The sequence below is a fragment of the Pieris rapae genome, chromosome 5 (genome assembly GCF_905147795.1).
Source record: "Pieris rapae chromosome 5, ilPieRapa1.1, whole genome shotgun sequence".
NCBI lineage: Eukaryota > Metazoa > Arthropoda > Insecta > Lepidoptera > Pieridae > Pieris > Pieris rapae.
In genome coordinates, this window is record NC_059513.1 from 7,493,160 (window position 1) to 7,518,747 (window position 25,588).

General features: G+C 32.6%; 2 protein-coding genes across 2 annotated transcripts in view; one reads left to right on the top strand and one right to left on the bottom strand.

Annotated features, from left to right (window-relative positions):
- Positions 1-16,592, bottom strand: part of LOC111000631 (zonadhesin) — a 44,768-nt gene extending 28,176 nt beyond the window's left edge. The window contains exon 1 of the mRNA XM_022270151.2: positions 15,741-16,592. Coding sequence (XP_022125843.2) covers positions 15,741-16,526 — 786 coding nt within the window. The 5' untranslated portion in view covers positions 16,527-16,592. The remainder of the gene's footprint in view (positions 1-15,740) is intronic.
- Positions 1-25,588, top strand: part of LOC111000630 (elongation factor-like GTPase 1) — an 87,439-nt gene that overhangs the window by 34,423 nt on the left and 27,428 nt on the right. The window lies entirely within an intron of this gene.

Sequence of the window (25,588 nt, forward strand, 5' to 3'; positions counted from 1 at the left end):
TTGTGATCTCACGGTGCCGCGTGAACTACGAGTAACGGATTACTATAACCTTCTGACATAGTTATTATAATTTCTGTACTAAATTGATTCCCTCCAGTATGAACCTTCGTGCCCATTGATTCTCGTATTTTGTTTATTTAGATCATATTTCTGGACGATATTTACATTGTTTTTATCCGCTCTATTTCTTGTCTATGTCAACAAGCAATTACACTGAATTCTCACTTTCAAAGTATCTAATTGCAGTTTGATGTGAGTTTTCTTTTATGCCTGTTATAAGAATTGTTGTTTCATTTGTTAGATATTAAAAGCTTCAACAAGAGATATTGGGCGTACTTAACTGACGAATTCAATTACCACCTATCTGCCTGTCGCTATGTAAGAGTTTAAATTGTGCGAAATTCATTTACTAAGTGAGTGTACGTCCATTCGTGACGGCGATATTAAGTGAGCCCAAGGCGGTTCTCGTGTTACTTTACTACTTCCTAACTTACTATCTCTTAATTCTAGCTTAAATTGTATAATGGATTGAGTTTGTTCACAGCAGCGAAGCTCGTAAATGCTCATTAGTAAGTGCGTGCTCTTATTTCACCATGCCTCCTGCTGATAGAGGACAAATCTTTGTTTTTAATTTATTTTATTATTCTACATTATTCAAGATGTCATATGGAACATGGTGCAGTTGCAGCTAATTACAAATATTGTGTAAAAAAAACTTGGCGATTAAAAAGAGTGGCGGAGAGTTTATTGCCAGTACTTCTCTTCCGTTCTACGCCCTTGATTTGAAAACTAGCAGGAAATGCAAAATTAGAATCATTTAATGTATATTTCTTTTTTTGACGTTTATAAGTGTACATTATGTTTCCTACATGAATAAATTATTTGATTTGATTATGTTTTTAGGAAAAAAATACAACGTGTAGTCTTTGGACGATTCTACGTGTGTATGTGGATACATTTTAGTATCCTTTAGAAATTTCTACAGTTAATATATGTTTATGGTTATAAGTCTAGTGAAGCGCCATCAAGAAATAATAAGAAATATAATTATCACAACTCAGAGGTGGCTTTCATTCAGCTATATAAATATAGTTTCATTTTCAATTACTTTTTTCGATGTTCAGTCTTGTGAGGTCTTATAAAATAAACTATTCTATACATCCATACAAAAACTGCCGCATCGAAGTGATTCTGCCCATTTCACCAATATATAGTTTTTTACTACATTTCAATTAAACGACGAAGTTACGGTTGAAATGCTTACAAGCCCTTCGTAAATATTAAGGCTATTGTGCTTATAAATAACGTAAACAGTTAACGGAATATTACAAAAGCCATGTGTTTTTCTGGAGTGAAAAGAAGCGTATTTGATTACGAATGTTTTCAGTGTTTTTGCTAACGACTGTAGTAAAAAATCTATAATATAGAAAAATATCTAAAAACTAAAAACTATTCATAGGGAACATGTGTTTTTTAATAAGCTGTCTTTGCACTGAGAATTTTTTATTAACTTAATACTGATAATCATTTTATCTATTCTATCCTAATGTTAAAAATATATTTAACATAAATGTCCAATAATACTACTTATAGTCTTTATTAGGGTAAGCAACTCTGTTCTTGTGTATTAGTTTTTTATAATGTAAATAATTATAAATATAAACTATTTTAATATTTTTTGGTAATTAGTGTTGGCCTAGTGGTATATGCGACTCGTTTGCCAAAACTGAGCTGCGTATTTAAAACTTGCTAATACAGTAAAGGCAAATATCACGAAGATATTGGCATGTTTTACTTGAATAAAGAAGACGTGTGACGGAGGATGGTTATCTTCTTGACTATAAAATAAAAATAATTAAATTAACAGATCAATAAAGATATATATTTTTATCAGGCGACTGGTATTTAGTTAATTAGTTACTTTTCTTGGCAATATAAATATGGCCTGCATGATAATTGCACGCCGTAACTTACACAGAAAATTAATAGTATCATTAATATTTATTCCCTACAATTAATACTAGCGTTGTGCTTAATTAATCAACCATTTTAGAATTACTATGTATAATCGTTTTTATTACGCGAGAATAAAAACATTACCTTTATAAATATGCGTTTGGATTATGCACTTAGTAAATTAACAAAAAATACATCAATAATTCAATAGTAAATTGATCAGTTTTATGTGTAATTACGGTAAAGTTTTGTTTTGAAAATGCGATGTTACATTCTTCTAGAGAAAGAAAAAATAAATATTGCCATTTTATATTTACCTATTCTTACGTATGGCTCATATAGTAATATAGTCGTGTACTACTACGGTACAGTATTCAAAAATATCATCAACAATATTTTAGCTTTTGCATTCAGTTAAATATGCGATCGCCGTGCTCCATGCAAGCGTGACCTTATGTTAATATGACGATCGGTGTATTATAACGCACCAGCGTTCTAAATATAACTTGGGAAAAGAACAATACATAAAATTTGTTTTAGTATGATTTTGTGAACTATATGGTACCGTCCACATAGTTCACAAACCGTGTGATTTAAAAATCTTCTTAACCTGAACTATTTTTAGACAAAGAATTACTATGACCTATTTAAAGAAAAACACTTTTTTAACGGATTGAAGTTATGTATTATTGTAAAATTATAATCAACCCTACATCTTTTAGTCGATACCAACTCCGGGGAAATAAATACAGATAATACAACATTTTCTACAGCTGTGATACTTTTTTTTCATTTAACACCTTTTGTCTTCAGTCACCGTGACCACGCACGCTGTAAAGCACGTGAAACGTCGCTTAAATTTAAAATTGTGTTTAAATAATTATAAGTTTACAGTAATACATTACTATGACCTAATTTAAAATAGGCTATTTCGCCAATTCACGGTGCCTTATAAAAATAAAGAAGATTTTATAACATTGACTCCGTTTCCAAGGCATCGAGCAAAAACTGGGGATCATAAAAACAACAGTTAACATTCGACGCGCTCAGCGAAATCTTGTAGAGCCGTGAACATTATTCCCAATCAATTATCCGAGGTAAATTGAACAGGGGATGACAAACGCACCATAATGATATTATGTTTATTCAACACAAAAGGCGAGAAAGTGTTATGGCGATCAAATAGCCATTCAATGCTACCGACGTATGAAGCTCAATTTTACAAGTGGCAACTCATTTAGTAAAATGAAGAGGCTATTTCTTGTACGTCACTGTTTTTTATGACCACAATAGCATCTAAGGTTATCAGACCGAATGGAACTATACAATAGCTATCTCCGATTTGTACGCATATTAATATAGTTACACAATGTTATGAATTATATGTAATTGAAATAATTTCTATATTGTTATCCTTATTGAGATGATTAAGAGAGGTTTCTAATAGATAACATGCCAATTTTTACGATATGTAATCATATTAATTATTTTTACTCTTTCATCCTTATTTCCCGCGTTGTGATTTCATTATAATCACTCTGCTTTTTAGTCACCATGTAGATATTACATTATTTGTATTAATTATAACTGTGTATGATTAAGTGCAATAAATATTTATGTCTTGCAAATTGTTATAAATACTTTTAACTTAAACATATAAAGCCTCCTTTATAAAAGGTAAATAAATCTTTTATTATTTCTATATTCAACAAGTGCATCTATTCCCATTCATGTGTTATTATTATTCAAAACACTCCATCTTTCATCTCCACGGAACCAACAATGCGAAAATTCTATCAATGAGACATTTCTTTAGAAAACAAACAATTACTTCTCATCGAAGATGTAATTGTGTTATTTCCTTTCCGGCTAGATAAACAAACCATGCATACTCAAGATTGTATGCGTTTGTATTGCGAATTTCGCTACACGTGATTTGAATTATTATTTACTAGCTGACCTGGCGAACTTTGTTCCGCCTTAATGGCAATAAATAAGCAGTTTGGGTTTTTTTATTGGAAAATATACAAAAAAATTAAATACCTACATTAATCATTCATTATTATTTCTGTATTTTAGTACATAGGTTGCTCTTCACTTAAGTACCTTGTGATACACATTTTTTCATTTTTTGTTTTATTATCAGGCGCAAAAACAAACAACGCTGATGGTCTTCCGACCCGTGAACATGCCACGTATAATTGACCATGGGAAAAACATGAATGTTCTAGATTTAAACCACAAACTTTTAAGGATTGGCCTTGTGATTTGTTGATGGTCATGGCAAATGCAAGACGTATCGGAAATTGAAGTCTTTTAAATTCAAACGGCATATCGGTTGGGATCATCGGGATCCTCGGAATAAGAACTTCCTCACCTTTGAATTTTCCTATCATTATCGTAGCGTAAATTACATTGTTCTTCAATTTTCTAACCACCAAACGCATACCATTATGTAGTTCAGGTCATCTACATCTTTATTCTTTTTCTTCTTTTTTATCAGTAAGCAATGTAACTCTCATGTTTGTTGTCAGCTGCAGTTTCGTCACATAGCGCCATAGATTTGACGATTTGAGGCAAGCGTTTATTTCGTCGACAGCCGTAGATCTTGGAATTACTGGCAGTATTTGGCGGAAATCGCCAGACAGTAAAATCATTGCTCCTCCAAAACATCTCGATTCATTGCGTAAATCTTTTAATGTTCGGTTAAGTGCTTCCAATGCACGTTTATGCGCCATTGTGCATTCGTCCCAGATGATGATTTTCGATGCCGCTAAAACTTTGGCCATTGCTGAGTGTTTTGCAATATTACACGTTGGTTCTCCAATAGTTTGAAGATTTAACGGTAATTTTAATTCTGAATGAGCCGTACGGCATCCTTCTAACAATGTGGCTGCTATTTCAGAAGAAGCAACTGCAACCGCTATGTTGGATCTCGCCCGAACAGTTGCTAAAACTAATGACATGAGGAATGTCTTGCCAGTTCCACCAAGGGCATCTAGGAAATATAAACCACCATTTTCATCATCGTTTGCCTTCATTAAAGTATCATAAACTTCCTTTTGTTGGTATTTCAACAGGGGTACATTCGTTTGAACTACTAAATCTAATTCCTGGTGATCATATTCACGTTCCCGTTCCAATACTCGATTAAATGCGTCATTCGACAACAACAACAAATAGAAACATTCATCATTCTTTGGATGAACTGTATACATACGACAATACCGAGTTTTATAGTTCTCTTCACTGTTTATACGAATGGGCAATAGCACTATCATTATAATTAAATTGTAAATTGTAAAAATAATTAAACGTATTTATTTAATAGAAATATTTTGAATATTGATTTCTTACAAATATCAAATTGTCATATATACGTCATTACACAGCTGTCATTATACGTCAATTACATAGCTATCATTTGCGTTTTATTATTCCAAGTCTGATTCTTATTTGTTATACCACTTTTTATAGTGACTGACGTTTCATGTCAAGTCCCACGGGAACGCTGTCGAACGGGATAAAAAGTATCCTATGTCCGTCTCCTGGCTCTAAGCTACCTCCATACCAATTTTCACTCAAATCTGTTCTTTCGTTCTTGAGTTATAAGTGGTGTAACTAACACGACTTTCTTTTATATATATAGATATTCAGTCCGGCAGTAAGTACCCTAATGGCATCGATCCCAAACGTAGGACTTGGTCAAATCCGCCATAAGCGACCTGATTTTGTACAGAATTTTAAATTTAGAAAGAAAGTCGTCAGAATATATTAAGGCTACATTTTGTTATTATATTAAATATCAAGTTGTACCTTTTATGCCAGATCATTCTTAAGAATTCATTGTTCTGATTGAGCGCTTGACCCGCGTCAAACCATGAAAATTCTAAGTCAAGTGATACATGCATACTCGATAGCCAATGTGGGTAGACTTTCGTTACCAACCGCACAACAACTAAGAAACGATCACGTTTCCGATATCACAAGCAATGTCCGATTGTGGAACACGGGTCATTGATATCGTGATCATCCCAATAATTATTTGCGGTGAAATGTGAGATTTGTTTATCTGTATTTTTACATTTAATACGTGAACGTAATCTTCTCACGGTCTTAAGGCGAAACTTTCGATTCAAATCGCGAGCTTTCATTATATCGGACGTGCTTATATTTTAATGATTTTACCTTCGTTCAAATTTAACTACTTTGAAAGCTATGTGTGACATGATCGCTGCAATATGTAATATCATATAAACTTATTGTTAATAACATATACATTTTAATAACGAACGATCCTATAAACTAGGTAATAAAAATAGAATAACAAAGTAATTTCAGAAACGTACCGTGTACAAGTATTGACCGGCCTTCCTAAACATAGATACAGTTGTCATGATATTTAGTGTCAGTGGCGACAAAGCAGTTTGCAACAGTTAGTAGTGAGAGGCGATCTGCCCATTTAAGTACGCAACGGCCATTTTTTGTGCTGAATAATCGCACTATTTATCATCGATACCATCATTAAAGATTTGAAACGAAAAGTGAACTAGATTTTTTACGTACATGCTATCCTGATGTACGAACTTTTGCTTTTCAGTCAATCTATAGATGAGTTACGACTCATAGCAGGGTCGCGATTTTTATAACTTTACATATATAAACACAGATTGTAAGAGATTTTAAGTATCCGAACTGTAAATAAATACCAGGAATAACTGATTTCTAAATTCGAATCAAGAGTTATACTTTTTAAACCATATTCGATTACGACATCGACGGTAAATGTTGAAAATACTTGCCTCTGTTAATATCTATTAAGACAGGCTTATCGAATCATTAGACGGACAACGGTTAAGACATGAAAAGGGAAAAAAGCCTTATACCGCTAGCTGACACAGTGGTTTATTGAGCATTATTCTGTTGAATGCTGCGCAATCGCAGCCTATCGTAAACCAATACCAAGTTATTGAGAATTTTACGTTTCTTTTTTATAATTAAAAATAAAGACCATAACGATTCGTTAATGCTTCAGATTTTTATTTATACTCATAAAAATATTCAGATTTCTTTAATATAAAATTTATGCAACCCACCGTGAGAGCATGTTGAAACCGTGTTATATAAAAAAACATTACTGTATCCGCACAATGATAAAATCCTTTATCCGCTTTTGCAGTAATCACGAAGAGAAAGTTGAATTTCACCGCAGATCAAATCGGAATCTTGTGCGTATTTCCAAATATGACGTGTGTGTTTTGTCTAACGTTCGCTGCCTAACACCTACTGATGTTATCACGGTTCACATAGCTTTTGATGACCCTAGATCAGAACTTACTGTAACATAACGGTAATACAAGAAAAGTAGCAGTACAGCGCATTAGATGTGCCAAAAATATCAGCTGCAAGTCAACATAAACCCGCTTTATTGCAAATAGTTTCCTAGAAGACTTCGTGCTAGATTTTCTCTACTTTTACGTAACGATTACCGTTTTTCAATCCGTAAAAGGACTATTCTCACAATCCTTATATATAAGCAAAAGCAATTATCACGCGTATTGACAATTTCTACCATATATACAGAGATTTGTATCACATTTTTCACATCCGGAGAATGCTTAAAACGCTTGCAGCAAGTGCGTGTTATGGTTTATTGATGTGTCAAATTCATATCATATTTCTGTACTTTATCTTTAGTAATAAGGTTTTTGAATGTGTTTGTATGAGCCTGTGATTCTTAGTCATTTACTTAGTAAAGACAATACGCATACGCAATCGACACACCGCCACTAGCTAATAATCCAATCGTTATATATTCTGCAAAAAAAAATCTACCATACAATTTCCTTAAAATATTTTTGAATGTATTTTAAATAAATACATATATTTGATAACCTCTTGTAAATTAAACCTCATTACTAAGCTCTCAAGTATAACAGGCATAGATCAGAACTCGGAACGATACATCTTTTGAATCATTACTTCATTAGACAGACTCCGCACCTTTTAATTGTATATTAATGCGTTTAAAATTGGCTTGTAAAGTGTGCTTCTGGCAACCGGATACGAGAAAAGTAATTATATTATATACGTTTTATATAATAGTTCTGAGATAATTGATGTAACATGTATGATACTTCATTGCATTTATTTTTCTTGACCGTTATGAAAAACTAGTTCGATATATGTGGGTAAATGTTATCGACGGAATTGCTTCGAGTATTGAGGTACTAAATCCTATGATAGTTAAATCAGACTAATGGATTATGCAAATTATACGCTCTTATTTTGAAAAATGTGTCAGTCATTGACGGATTTAACTTAATTATCCATTTATATTTTTTATCGAATTATGATAATGCTATATTGAATATGAGTAAGATAGTATCAAATAATTGTAATTGCTATGATATATAAAAACACATCTTTAAAATGACTTGTAGAGAATACAAATTCTAAAATTACTTAACTCGATAGACTATCGATAGAACTCGTCAGAACAAAGCCAAAGATGAAAAATTCTATGTTAACAAGCTGTCAGACTCTTACATAATTTTGATTAATTTTTTTGTGTAGCCAACCACGTGTTCTTAAATAACTTCAAGCATTACTTTCGATTACTAATAAATGAAGAGGTCAGTTTGTATTGCTTTATTTTTATGACATAATGACATACAAACAAGTTTTTATAATGCCTGTATGATTGATGTTTTAATTATGCGTAATGTGAATAATATGTTATGTTGTTTCAGGTAAGGTGTTTTTCGAATACGGTAAGATTAAATCATTAATTAGAACTTGTATTGATTCTAAAAATATGTATGTTTTACTACATAACTTATTTAGGGAGGTAACAATATCCATCGTTACGAGTATGTATAAATATATGTATTTTATCTACTCTCATAAAGAGTAGGTACAGAAGATACTTGGCATTTTTATCTAAATTAACTTGTCTTATACGAAAGCGTTAGTTTCTTATACAATCCAATCAAATATTTGAACCATCAAACTTTTCATAGTTAATTCATTTTAACCGGTAATCAATTGGGCCTTTTTAACTTTCACTTAAATTGACAAGGTATATTGAAAGGGCAATTGTTGCAATAAGAAACCTTTTGATAAAAAAACAGAAGCGCTACTTGGCTTGAGATTTCTTTATGTTTAATTATTTTTAGTTGCCAAAAACATGATCATTTAGCGCCTGAAATACGACACCGTTTTTTCGTTCTAAGGCATACCAATTTCTTCGCCATACGAGTGTTAATTGCACACATAGGAAGAAAAGTCCGTTAGAGACCTTATTCAAACACAAGGGCTATAGAGGCTCACTCTCTAGCCACTAGTTCAACACTGTCTTGCTTACAGTGTGGCTTAATAAGATTCAATAATCGAATGCGGAATAATTAATTCAGATCAGTTGTCAGATCAATGTCTCATACATTATAAGACACAACTTTGTCAACATTACTTTTAAAGTAAATCTCTCAGAAAGTTTTTCGTGCATTTTGTACAAAGTGCCTATGTAGACGCAGGCCAAAAGCTCATAGTCTAAGTAATTCCGTTTCTGTTCGTAATACACTGTATGTTTAGTGAGCATTAATGGTTTGTCACAAGTGCTCTATGGTGCTCCAAATACATACCTAATGGTCACATTCACGATTTGCTGAGAGTGAAAATGTTTTCTAACACATACAATTAGCATACTTCTATACTTTCCTTCCATTGAAATACATATAAAGTGAAATTAGGTTTGGTCTAATAAAAATACTTATTCATACCCGCGTATCTCTTAGTATTAAAAATTAATATTATTTAAAAACGAAAAGTAAAAGGTATACATATTAATGTTTACGATTTAAAATAATGCAATATTAGCCTGTAATATCAAATATTATTTAATTATAATTGTTATTTTGATTTTCATATTTAACGACTAATTCCATCATTTTAAAAAGTTTATTGTCGCATTTTTTTTGTTTGATTAAATAAGTATTCAGTGTAAAGATAACCTTATCAATCAACAGTGAATAGTTTATATGAAAAAGTATATCGCGTATTTCATATATAATTAAGGTGTTTCTTTAATAAAATATTACCAAGTAAATGTTACTATATGAAACGAAACTTTTACCGAATGCCATAGCAATGTCAATTTGAAGCCTATTTAAATGCTTAATTACCTGTCATTCATAGGCTGCGTAATTACCAGCATTCAGGGATGCCACTAAAGTAATCATTAAAAACCACTCAATCACGAATGGTTTTATTAATCTTAATCAAAAAGCTTAAAGCAACTCAATCTTATCTTATTTGTTTTATTAAGCTTATTAACATGTAAGTTTGTTTATAATAGTAGAATCTGCATCTAAAACATAATTAATTAAAAAAATGCAAATTTACTAAGCCATCAATAGTCGTTGGGCTTTATTTAATTCTATTTTTATTTATTAAGTATGGAGTAAGTATTATCAGAAATTTGTCACTACATTTCAGTTTTCCTTATATATTCTACAGTGTAAGTTGATATATTTGTCATATACTCAACTAGGTCAATTGCGTTTTCTTAAAAGTGGTATAATGCTTCAGAGAACTGTGACCTTTAAATCAACATTTCCATTACAATTGTAAATACCATAAATTAAGCTAATCGAATACAATTCGGCAGATTAATTGATTTCATACACTTTCTACAATAAAGTTGTTAGTTTCGCTTTCGTGAAACATATTTGTATAGTACATTTTAATTTATCTTCATTGCACTGTTAACCTACATACAAGGTACCAAAATAAGAACTTTCTTAATTACTGTCATAACAAACGTTACGATTTTGAACGGTCAACTTCATCAAGTGAAATGTGCACAAAATTATTTTTATTTTACTACGAAATTGTACAATTACCTTTTTATTCGCAACTGTACTTATGTCGATGAGTCTGTATAAATCAATGTAACACTTGACGTGAGCCGCTATGGGCAAATCTTGGATTACGTATTTCATTGTAAAAAATAGTTCTAACAGCGATTGCACTGTTAAACCAGTTTTTACTTACCAAGTCCCGTAAGTCATGTTTATAGACCACGTCACTGAGTTTTTCTTCAACACTTAAGGAGAGAAGACTATGTAAGGGATAGTGACATTCTTATTTTATAGGTCATTCTAAATTTGTTTAATTTATTTTCATCAGTCATTTCATTCCTATACGAGAATGAAATTAAGATAATAACATTGTAAATAATAAAAGTATTTCTATATGCATGCGCCGTTTATGATTGCAAAAAGCGGTAAAGAAATGAAGTAATTGAAAAATACAAATTACACGATATTAACCAACCATAAAATATGAATAAAAACGTACGTTCCTGTACTGGAGATTGAGGCTTGTAGTGGTTAATCTAACCACAGTACCAATGTATTAAACCAAATACTTATTATTTCTTTAATATTGCTAAGAAAATTACCCTATGTCGCTTTTGTTTTGTGCCCAGTGAAGTGTAATCACAACGCATTGAATGCAAAACAAAAATGATAAAGCCAATATATAAAATGCGAATACACAGAATAAACACTACTTATTTAACTACATAAACATTTTTTTCTTATTAAATTAAAAGCATTGTAATTTAAGGTACATTATCACTGGTATCAATCCGAATTGTAAAAAATATATATGTCCTACTAAAAACTAAAATTGGGCATGTAATTAATACATTTTCATAATTCTTTGTAACATTTATGTTTAGCATAATTTGTAAAATGTATTTTCGTATTGTGACATATGCTGTAGTAAAAGCATTATATTTGATGTAAATAAATTTATAGATCACAGGTGCATAAGTAACGGCATGTCACAGAATTTCCGGACGTTGTAAGTGAATCAATGGCTAACGTATCAATCGTTATGCAATAATGCAGCAATGGCCTTGAATTGATAATTGAGAAGTCAAAGTCGGTCGACGCACGGCGGATGTACAAATTGCAACTACGCACGGAACCTGTCCATCTCTTCGTGTTTCTAGCCTGTTGCTTTCATATTACCTATTATTACTGTCGTGTAATTAGTAGCGTATAAATTGTTATAATGCGTGTCACCGTGGAAGATTTGCGAAGCTTCTGTAAATTGTTTGGCGCATTTCTCTGTTTCATCTCTATGATTACTAAAGGTAATTGCGCTATTTCAAATGACAATTGTATTGTCGTCCTAAGTCTATTATGAGACCTAGCATTTTATCATTTGTACATAATATTACTTACAAGGGCTGGCCGAAAAGAAGGTCAACTAATAAAAGAATGGCAGCCATTGGTCCTTATGCAGTCATCGCAGACGACAAGATATTACTGCTAGCAGCTTTAAGTAAATACTAACACCATTTATAATGGAACTTAAGGATCGGGAAATAAAAAAGACTGTATTACTTACAACTTTGATATTTATTGGATCATCTAAGTTTAAGTAACAAGTCCGCGTGTAATTTCAAAATATGCTTGAACTAATTTATCCATAATCGTTGATACCGACCGTTAATATAATGATACAGTAAATGTAAATCAGGCTATGATAACACATTTTGTCCTGATCCATAGACACACATAGACGACCCACAATCTGGCACGTAGACTTAAACCGTAACTTTGCGAGCTGTCGCGAAATCATCACGCACACGTTGTAATTGATAATAATTTGTAAAACCACAAACAACTAGTTTTAACATAAAAAGTTCTTATATATCTTAACATTTCAATGATTGTACCATGATTCTTCTTATCGTTCAGTAACCATACTGAACTAATATCAAATCGAGTCAAAAATCATTTATTCATATAAGTAACATAATGTACACTTATGAACGTCAAAATATACTTTAAATGATTCTAATTTTACATTTACTGCCAGTTCTCAAATCAAGGGCGTAGAACGGAAGAGAAGAACTGGCAATAAACTCTCCGCCACTCTTTTATCACTATCTAAATTCAAGATTCCTTCGTTTGTCCATTGTATGATCTATACATTTTTATTTGTCATACAATACGCATTATTTACATTTGTTTTATCTGTTCTATATTCTTTCAGATTATTATTTTACTACGAAAATGATAATTGTGTTATAATCAAAGTCTTTGTCCGCATTGTCGGTATTACTCAAACAAACTAGAAGCCTTCAATCCCAAATTTTGGCAATCTCATTCGCGATACAATCTCTAATCTCTAAAATAGCTTTCCTTATGTCTTAGAGAATCGTGATCAAAAAGCTTTTATTCGCAATTGTTAAGGAGTGAGTGTTAATTCACTTCGAGATAAGTGAATGAAATTATTTCGATTACCGTTGTGTAATATATTATTTAACGAATGAGAATGCGACTGAAAGTAGAATTAATGTTGTAATTGATTTAGGTAATGTCACACAGATTTAATTTCATTAGTTACAATAGCAGTACTTTCTACAATTAAGTAGTAACAAGATCTTTTGAGTTGAGAAAACGTATCAAGACGGCAATTATGTAAGGGATTTTGCAGTTAATGAAATACACCAGAGAACATTTGCAGGTGTGTCTACAATCGCCACAGAAGATTATTTAATTTCAAGGGAAAGTACATGATATATTAAATGTTTGACACAAACACTTTCATTCACAGTTACCAACCTAGTTATTTGCTTTCGTACCTAAAGTACTAACTACACCCTTTCTCTTAGAATCCGTAATATAAATACGACTATCGACTTTCTATCCGTAATGCGTGCTGATTAATTGGACACGATTACCATTGATTCAAATTCCTAGATCGATTTTGTTGACGTATATAACTCAAATGTTCCTATTGCTTAGAACATTGAACTAGCACACTATGTACATTTCCCCAACATCTTATAAGGTTGCCACCAGATAGAAGATAATTAATATATCTAATTAAATTGGCCTAGACATAAGTAATTTTTACTTTCGCTATAAACTTTTAATATAGGTATACATAAATTTCTGAGTCAACAAATTTATAAAATGGAAAACATTGACCCTACTTAAATTATGATCCCCGCTTTAAAATGTTCCGTGTGCTAAACGATTCCTTAATTAAGGTTTTTAATTCGTGAGAATGCTAGAGGTACGTGATGTTTAGCACATTAACCGCAAATGTATAAAGCATTCCGAAATTGTATGCAATTTCGTTAACCGTATCGTTTTATTACTGAGTGTTTAATGTTTTAATATTTGGCGTCGCAGTTGAAATCCTCAGCCGGATATTATCCAATGATGTAGTTTTGCACATAAAATTTTACGATCAGAACGAAATTAAACGATTCCAAATCTTTTTCGGTTTAACAATACGGAGGAAAGCTATTTGAAAAGCTATTAGTGACGATGCATTAAACTGATTGGCATTTAGAATATTCTGTATATGAACTATCTTGTAGTGAAAGTGTTAAGAATATTGTTTGGAAAGAAAATTTGTTTATCCTAAGATGGTTTTCAATGTGGCTTAGCGTTAATGAGATGAAAGTTGGGGCTTCGCTTGGTTCTTTTTGACCTTTTGTTCCTTTAAGAAATTTTTAGAACTTTATGCATTTCATGCTTTTGTGTGAGAATGCTAATTATGTGAAATCATGAATATTATATGTAGGTATGTATTATGTTTGTTAATCAAATAGTAATACCACGAAAAATTTCAACTGTTTAACGCGGATAACTTTAAAGAAATGGGCTAAAAATTAAAAAAATACTACACAGTAATCAAATTAGTCATGTTATAACTTAATTTATTTCCGTTTTTATTTAGTTTAATCTTTTCATGGCGATAAAATATTGCCTAGTCTCTTAATTATTATTATTGTTAAAGGAAATCTGAAAAAAATGTTGTTCGGATTTATTATAAAGAAATAATATTAGTAATGATCTCGACGCTATTATCTATATTAAAAATGATAAAAAAGCGTCATCTATCATTTCTCTTGTTCATCCTTCATTACCAAAACTTAAAATTATTGAGCTCTGCGTTTTTGCCGGCCTGCAAATGAGCTGACCCTAACCATTGGATGATTTTAAACGATAATTACTGCGGTTTTTGTAGAAGAGAACTAATGACGCCTGATAATTTATTCAAAAGTGTTTGTATGTAAAACTTTTCTTTGTTAATTATGAATATTTATTTGAGAGTGTTGTGAGATTTTTTACGCATTTCCGGACAATAGTAACTACTGTTTATAGATACGTGTGAAAATGCAAATGAAAGCACGCTAAACTATCTTGCTGCTAATATATTTATTTAGATTATATCACTGAATTATTTTGTTTTAACTTTCACTGTGAAATAACAAAAGGATCACGTCAAACTTAGAAATAGACGAGATATTTGAAGCGAGATATGTTAGGAGAGTCGTGCCAGGATGGTCACGATAATGTTGGTGGGAACAAAAAAGGAGTAAATAGTTCAACGCAACCCAATTCTATCCTTTTATATTAAACGATCAAAGACTTACAATTGTATTTCTTCTAATACTTATAGTAATTTTGTTTTAGCTTAAGACATTATATTAACAATATATTATATATATTGTTAGTTATGGATAGATAGATTTAGGAATATAAGTTTAATTTTTTAATGTTTTTATCTAGAATAGTTGGTGTGGAATTTTCGAATTCTATCGTATTAGTAATTACTGTTAAGATAGAAAAATGTAGTGATAAATAAATTAGTTGTAGTGTTTATTTATCTAAGATTCCTTAAAGTTGCTTCAATTTAATATTATTATTATAATTAGTAAAATTTTGCAAAAAAATGTCTCTTACCTCTTTTTTAGTCTGGTCATTGATCTTTACGTGAGTCTGTTGAGGCTTGTCTCTCAACGGAAGGTATCCCTCGCGGCTATCTGCTGGTTCAGTTGTGCTGTCAATAAACGTCGTGGAGTCCATGGTTATTGTTGAAGGTCCTTCTGTTGAATGCTGATCTGTACTCAGAGTCGGCACAACAGTTTCCTTCACAATCTCATTGGTAGTTCCCAGTGTTTCAACGGCAATGGTTTCAGTAATATCGCTGTTCAAGTTCATCGTAGAGGCAGTTTCCTGGACAAATGGTGTCTCAGTGGTGCGCAATGGCCGGATGGAGTAATGTTTTGTTGGCCGCGATGTTACCGGTACCTTTGTAGTTGGCGATTCATATTTAATTGTTTGGGTGACTTTTGTTTCAACAGTTGTCTCAGTAGGGACAGTCCTGTGGGAAGTCTTTTTTATTTTTGGTGGAGCAGTGGCTGTGGGACGAGGAGCTGGAATAGTGGTTTTAATTTTATTGTGGGATTTTCTTGCCATAGTTGTCGGACGCTCATTAAGAGTTGTCAAGGTTGCAGCGTCATCCATGGTAGTTTGTACTGTGGGAGGCTGTCTGTCCGCCGGAGGGTCTAAGTTAGATTGCTTAGGGGTTCTGGATGGCGGGAAGAAATAATCCATGATCGATGGCGACTTGTTTCGGTTGTTTGGGATCCATGACCAAGGATTGAAGTCTATAATACGCGGCTTTGAAGGTTCGGATGCTGAAGCGAGAGCGACGAGCGCGAGGATAACGTACGAAAGACGAGGCATGTCGCGGCGTGCGTGCGGCCGCGTTGACGATCGGAGCGGGACTGCGCCTGCGCATCGACGGCACCACCAACCGTTCACCCGGTTCATTTCATAGGGTCGCGCTGCAAATTGCACGCAGGAAACGCATACGCGTGAAAGTTGTGATCATTTCGTTTATGAAACCACTGGTGGTTAAGATACATGAAAGACGTGAACGAAATAACAAAATTACTTGATATTGCCATTACCTGGGACGGGAAATACAAAAAAATATATATATATGGTTAATAATTTTACGTATATATTCAATTCCAATGACTTATACAATATACGACAAACTAATATTTGTTCTTTAAAACTTCTTAGCCGTGCAATATTTATTTTTATTTTCAAAGTACGTTCAGCACCTAAAATATAAATTTTTAACGGCGTCACCGCAATCCGTGTAATGTTCATAGATTGATCATTTTTGCACGCTCTATTTAAACTTAAACTCTTAATTTACATTTCAATTTTTAAGCTCCCACGATGCATCTAGTCTAGTTAAGAATTGTAAAGTTAAATTGTTTATTGTGCAAGAGTTGATATAATTGCCATTCTAAGATTACATTTAATGACAGGATTCGCGATATTCATTTATTAACGTAATTTCAAGTTTGTGTTTATGTTTATTAACTTATTATTACTTGAGTAATAAATGTAGAATTCGCAATGATAAGTCATTATAAAATAATTTTATTACTTTAATTTAATTGATACTAAACTTAATATTTCCGGTTTCAATGGTATGGTAAACCTAGGTTTGAATGGATCAAATTTACTCTATAAATATCCCTTTTACTGTTTCCTATAAATTACGAGATTGATGTATCTAATAATTATATATTTATCATTAATATTAGTCATACAGATTGTATGGTATAGCAAATTTATATCTATGGTAAAAAAAGACAATGTCTCTACTATTATATATGTCGCAGTAATGTAGTATGGACGAGTTTATATTATAAATATGTTTTATATAATAACTAACCTTAAAATGTAAAAATATGATCAGCCTTACATGTCCTCAAAGTAGTCTTTTACTGCAGATAGAGATCTGTTAAGAGGAGCTGGAGATCAGTTTACAACCGATACCGACGATCTTAGTCAATGATGAAAAAATTTTAGGCAACAGTCATATATAAAAATGTTACATTAACGTAGCGAACAGCAATAACAATTTCTACCTACTGACACTATTCGAATAGCGATAATTGAACGAGCCGAGTAAAATTCACATAATAGCCAAAATGGACCACTTCGATTGTTTCAAAATCATACCTCTATCCTAACCAGAACCTTTCACACCATTGTCTATTGGTATTTTTGAATGTCATGAGGCAACTTTTCCTTTTAACGATCATTCAATTACTTAAAGAAACTGTGATTATATATAGAATAGGCTTGGTCAAAGCATTGTGCAAATCGCCTTATTGGATTCTCTAAAGGGAATTAGCAAACATAAAAGCTATTAAAGAATACAATGAAAGTTATTCAGCAATTGTCTGACCGCGATTGTTGGGAAGAGAAATTTCTTTGGGGATGTTCAAATTTTTATCATTAGTGGTCTGACAGTGACGAGTTGCTTTATGACCGACGCTAAGATGATGTAATTTTTTATACAGATTTTTAACTAAATTACTAAGTACACTTTTTGTATCTAGAATTTTAGCAAGGTTTGTTTACCTTATTTTTTGCTGGTTTCCTGATAGTTTTGCTGTGACAAAATCCGGCGTCCTCTCGCCATTCGGTGAAATAAGTGTTATCCTACGCCCAAACCTAATAACCTATCGAAATCAATTTTTGACCATTTGAGATAGAAAACTTAATCCTAATATTTATAAAAGTGTGTCAATAACCAATCGACGGATTGTAATAGCCATTTGTCGATACAAGCTATCCATGGTAGGTCGGATGATAGGTGCCATTATCCTATCTTATGATATTAACTTACACGAGTTTTTAAAGTAATTAAAAAGCTATTTGATATGTTTTAAACATAGACATGTATATTTTCATATTATTTTTACGGTTTTATTTACTTTATTTGGTTTATATTGATTATTATCAAATATGAGTGTAAGGAGCGTAAGAGATTGCATTCTATCCGTCGCCAAAAATGGATTTAGTAGGGTTTGGTTATTGGGATGCTGATAGGAAATCTATGGACTGTCAAGGTCTGACAATCCACAATCTCAGATTGTTGTCTATCTGAGATTGTGGATTAATTATTGGGTTCGGGCGAAAGAGAGCTTAATATTGCCAAATAATACATTTTCATATCTGAAGGCTTCTATGCGCGATGTAGCGGATACTTAGAATAGGATTATACACTTAAAAAACTTTTGTAAATTACAAAGTTTCGAATGGTACAAAATTGAGTAAGTAAACATTGGCCACAATAATCATATTTCCATTACATCAGATTAAAATGTAAACTTTCACGTTGTTTGCAGCTAAAATTACCACGTAATATAAAGTGGTTTACTTATATTTTCTCACAAGATAGCTCTCTTATCGGATAGGAACAATGCCGCACCAGTAGTGAATGCTTGCGAATGACAATCGTACTTTTTCTTCTGTTTGGGATTAAGAGCTTTTTAACTAAGTAGGATAGGCTGCCATGTTTTTATCGTCGGATTTTCTTACCTAACATTAGTAACAGATTTAAATTATTTATAGTTTATGTTATAGAGTTATACATATACGCGGAGGTAACTCAGTAACAATATTGTGTATCGTATGATGTGTGTTATGTTAATAAGAATATTTTATATTTAGAGTAAGTTGTCAGTAGCGATATTGTGTAGTGAATGGATTTGATGTTATACGTATATATTTTATCATATTTCATTTTTCTTCGACATTATCGTATTGGCTCAGGGTTGTGTATGTATTTTGTGAATAAATAAATATATTCTTGGCTGACTAACGATGAAATCGTTTGGGTCCTTAGAAGTCCGAAGTTGAAGTTAATAAACCGGTCTCACTTATACAAGGCTCGTTTTACTTAAATTCGCTAATAAACAAATGAAAATTAATATCAACCTATACCAACTAATAGTCCCGGTTATAAAGGCGTGGAAAGCTCGGTTGATTGTATTTATTTCAAGCGTATCCGATTCTCATGGAAAGGAAATAACAGAACATAATAATAGCCTCATGGGGATGATAATCGTGCGAATGCTACAAACACTTTTACTCATCATTCCTCTGTCCTCATAATCTCAGTCCCCTGGCCTAACAACTCCCTGTCATTATCCAGTGATTGCCGATCGAATCGCCTGATTACCTTTACATGCGATACATTAGAGGACGTCGTATATTGTACTGTAAAGTTCCGTACTTAATTTGAATAGCATTTAAAAAAACTAAATTCACGTCAATAAAAAAAATAAGATATTAAATAGGATTTATTTGTATAAAAAGGCTATTGAACATTCTAATCAAAAGTTTTCTAATGATAAGATTCGGAGTCTAGTTCTCTTCTTTCAGTTTTAATCGATGATAAACAGTTTTTAATAAGGTTTTTATTAATAGAATTTTATTAATTCATAAGGTAGATGGGGTTCTTAGTGAAGACTTTAGAACCTCATCTATACCCCATGGATGGATTACAAATGATTTATTCAAAATTAACAATTGAAGTATGTATGCTGCCTTTACCAGGTTTAAGATCAAACTCTAGCTGCCAAATTCTTAAAAAATCAGACTTAAAATTTTCTCGGAATACTGATGAATGATGTTCTTATGTTTCTTTCAGTTTCTGAACGGATGTTGATGAAATTACATACTTTCCGACGTACATAAGAACGCTTTGGACGGTATAACCATATCTGATTGTGAACATATTAATATCTTTACTTAATACTTCAAAATTATCTTTTGCTCTCAATGAAATGAAGACAGCTAACTGAATAATTTGACATAAAATACTAGGTGTTTATTAAACTATTAAAAGCCTACATAATTTGCCTTTGCTTTGACATAATGCTATTAAGTTTCTCGTTTGTCCGGAGACAGACACTAAAAAGTGAATTTCACGTCAATAGCGCATTTCTACTACGGGAAAATTGATTCCCGGGTGGTCTTCCCATTAAGGATTCAATCATGGCGTCAGCAAATAACGTTCCCTGTATTAGCATTTAATCGTACTTTTCATGTAATCCACGCTTAAAACGGAATTAAATTTTTTCTATTTACAAATATTAGGAACGTAAGATTAGTCGTTTCGTTGATTTATTCATATATAAGTCCTCTATCTGACCTAGTTGATTTTAGGTTCGGATCTTCTCAGTTCTCTTCCTCTTATCAGTTTTCTTACAATATAACATTTACCGTACCAGAATGTTTTTATTGATTACTTCATTTCAGACTAAAGACTAGAATAATCCCTAGACGTGTTGATTTTATGAATATTCTTACTTTTCCTGACAATAATGTTCACGAAAGAGTGTGCGACTTTACATGGATTAAAATCTAGCTTTTACAATAATTATGGCTAATACATAATATTTGTTGACTAATACTTATACTAAAGTAATGTTCATTAACAGTCTGATTATAATATGTTTTGTCACTATATTCGTATACTAGCGGATCCGACAGACGTTGTCCTGTCTACACGTCTTTAATTTCAAAATTTCAATTTTTAATAAGCCATTTTGATGAAAATTATTATTCAAATGTTATGACAATATCTAACGATCCAGCACATGGTCACACACGATATAACACAATGATAACAAAACTTTTTTTAAATTTCGGGACAGACTAAAATTAAAATTCGAATATTATTTAAAATTTGACACTGCGATGGTGGCGCCGTCTGTCGGATCCAATGTAAAACATATCAAAATCAACAACAACTAATAAATTGAAAATTAATTAAAAAAACATTGTCCAGCGGACAAAATTGTGAATCTAAACCATTCCCAGATCCCCTTGAACACACACAAAAAATTTCGTCTAAATCGGTCCAGTCGTTTAGGAGGAGTTCAGTCACATACACACGCACACAAGAAAATATATATTAAGATTAACTACACTAGTTATAGTAACTCAAAAGGTGTATCTGCTTAGGCGTCTTGTTCCTGTTTTATCAAGAAGTTGTATTGCGTCACCATTCTCGGTTCTGTATCTTGTTTAGGTGAGGTAAGGTTAAGGCAAAACATTACACTGTATATAGGAATGTATCCACATTAAGATCCTTGTACCTTCATTCTTAATCTGCATTAACAATGTCCAGAAGCACATAATACATATCACTTTTATATTTTCTTTATAATAGAATAATGAACATTCTCCTTTCTCTCATGTATACGCTTAAAGAATATGAGTATGCCATAGTTCAGAGTTATTAAGGTGAAATTGGGTGAAATATAAAGCTCCGCTAATGAATCCTAGTTTTGAACCGCAATCCGCTCCACTCAAACATTTCTCACCGCAAGGGGATTACTTATCATGATATCTGTTTCAGGGAAACTATAAAGTCTTTAGAAACTTTTCTATGATTGGAGGGGATTCTCAATTATAAACTGTCTTTCTAAAGATGAAGAAGATAAGATCCTTTATGTCAACCGTTAACTTGTTGAAGCTCTCAATCTTAAGATTAGAATTTTGTTTCTTCAGAATTAACAAATGTTTTGGGGAATACATAACGAGAATCTTTCGTGGTACGCACTAAATCAGTTGTAAATTATCAATCACGCAAAACGCGACCGACCCAGGTTTCACAGTGATATCGTAAAAAAAACATCTCCAATTTTAATGTAAATACCCGTTTGTAGCAGAAACGTTAATGTATATTTCATTTATATACGGTCTTGCGTAAGTTACGTACACGTGTTTACGTTTAAGAAAATAATATAATTTTCTTAACCACAGCCTTATTATGTGTATACGAATTTTATCCTTAACTAGTGAAGCGAAACGAACATAATATCGTTAATGTGACGTATCAAATAATGTTAAATAGACCTTTTAATACAACAAAACCATCGAGTATTAATAAGCTATTTAATTGCCATTCAAAAATGCATCGTAATGTTATGTAAAATAGAGACTATAACAGCGCAATTGGTTCTTAAGACTATGTCATATTGTTGCGAAAATCACGAATTATTGAAATGATGTTAGTAAGATTACAGTTTAATTCAGTAAAGTCGTGGTGACCTAACTGTACCGATTGTTTGAACTCGTTGGAAACCTAGATTTTATAGCATTATGGCTATTTGCTGGTCTGACACGGTCTTCGGTCATCGGGTCAAAAGACTAATGCATTCCTAAGAAGTGAAGTATTGACACAATACTACGTTCTCTTAAGCATTTTTCACAACGAACACAGTTTATGTGCTTAAATTTTTTATTTAATAACATTTGGTGTCAGTTTTATCCTTCCCCGTAGCATGAGTTGTGTGAGAGCTTTGTTAGAATAGTGTGTGCCATTTACACTGAGGTCGTCCATTCTAACCCCAAGAGTGGATTATTTCATCCATCGCAATTATTGTTTGCAAAACATCGTTCGGAAACCGGCGTTTGACGTGTGTCGGTTACTAAAGGCGAACCTATGAAAATACATAATCAAGGTACCACAGATTCCAGTCCATTTTTGTACTTTAAAATATTCTACGTTATTTGACCGAACTTCTCAATGACTATGAACTGTAATTTGTGTATGTAACTGTAATTTGAATTTAATGAATTACATTACAACAAGGCTTCTTATGCATATTGTGATACGTGATACATTGTGATACGTTTCAGCCTATGCTAGATGTTTCTTATAAAGTACAAATTGCTCTATTAAGTCCTGCATCAACGGAAGGCATGGTTTTTCGTCTCTTCGTTATTAGTTGGCAATCAATGATTGGCTACGGAGTAATGCGCAGGACCTTTGCTTTGCGGGATTCAACTGCTTTGTAATTGGTTATGGGAATGGTTAGGGAAAAAATTGCGGTGGAAGCTTTTTAAACCTTCACATTTTCTTCACATAAAGAATGCATTGATGCAACAATGAATTACTGAGTCGGTTTAATATCATTGTAAGTATAACGTTGTTCTTCCGTTTCATGATCATTTTTAAATCTAATAGGCAAGTAGGTGATAAGCTAGTAGTAGTGATCATCTAAGACGTGTCGGTTTCCTCACGATATTTTCCTTCACCGTTCGAGCAAATGTTAAATACTCATATTGAAAGAAACTCCATTGGTGCACAGCCGGGGATCGAACCTACGACCACAGGTATGAGAGTCGCACGCTGAAGTCACTAGGCCAACACTGCTTTTTTGTTCGTACTGCTTTGTTGTAACGTTGTTCTAGGCAAAATTTATTTTTATTTTACTACTAGCTGTCCCGACAGACTTCGTCCTGTCAAAAAGATTTGTAATGTGGCAGTTCTTGTGCCTACGTACTTTAAAAAATTCTCCTGAACAGAACCGTCACCCTGGTGAATGTGAAGTGAGGGCGTTGTGAATAAAAAATAATTAAATAAAACATATATAAGGATTTAAAAGTAAGTAATCGCTTTATTGTTAATCATGTGAATCATAATTATTATTGTTATCATTGTAGTGCTTTGTGGTATACGATGTTTTTTGTTTGATTACCTGGCGCATATAGATAAACAAATCTGATGGTTTTCCAACACGGGAACAGGCAACATACAATTGACCATGTGAGAAACATGGGTTTTCTAGATTAATACCACAAACACTTAATGATTGCCCCTGGGACTTGTTTATAGTCATAGCAAAAGCAAGCCGCACTGGAAACTGTAGTCGTTTAAACTCAAATGGCACATCAGTCGGAATCATTGGGATGCGCGGTATGAGAACATCTTCTCCTTTATACTTTCCTTTGAGTATAGTTGCTTCTATCACATTGTTTAGTAATTTTTTATCGCTAACCGTGTACCGTTGCAAAGACGCGGTTGGTTGATATTTCGCAACATTATAACCACCGATCCAACCTTTAATTGAAGATTGTGAGGTGGCAATCCTGGCAAATCCAGCGAGTTTAAAAATTCCGGTGGATAGTTGACTACATCATCTTGATTAGTAGCCGAATCAACTGATTTATATATCCTCAATTCGCCTGTAAAAGCAAACTCAGTAGATTAGGTAACAGACAACTTTTTTTTTTTTTTTAAATTTGATATGACTTGAAGTCAAATCCTTTTAAGCCGTACGAATTGTTTTATTTATTTAAAATTTGGATATTAAAAATAACAAAACACTGTTGGTAACGCGATTTTTTTTACTGATGTAATGACGTGGAAACTGATGCATTTTATCTCGCGTGCCGAAATTAATACAAAAGAAACGCGAGTTTCGGAACGCGACATTAAACTCCTCCAACTATGTATTCTGTGCTCCAACGCACACACGCACATTGTTATGATCTTTTACGTTATGAACACACCTACATTGCTTAGACAACAGTGAGTGCTTGTAATTTAATATGAACTTTATACCATAGCAATAAAGCTCAAATTGACTACGTTTTAGTTACAAATCATTTGTATGGGAAAAAGAAAAGGGCTATTTTTAGGGTTTTTCAAGCAATAATTCTAATTTTTCTCGCCGTAAAAACCATCCTTGAACTTCAACGAACATTTAAAAAAAAAATTTGGCCAAATTGGTCCAGGCGTTGTTGAGTTATGCGCTTACCAACACATTTTGCGATTCATTTTTATATTATAGATATGACACGTCTATCACCTATCATACATAAATTTACATGCCTCTTATGCGAGATAAGAGACTCAGAGGCGGATTTATACATTTTCAAGGTATAGGCTGTGAAGTTTTTGCCGTGCATGCCTTTAAAAATATTTTGATTAAATCCAACAATTTCTTTGCACGTAAAATAAAGTTTAGGTTTAATTTTTAAGCACCAAATTATGCACCTCCAACAGTAGTAGGACTGACAACTATAGGTTGCTAGGGGAAAAAGGGAAATACACTTCTGCAATTTCGCTCTTTTGACTCATACAAAACGTACGCTAAGGGCCCAGCTATTTCTATGAGATAACAAAAAAA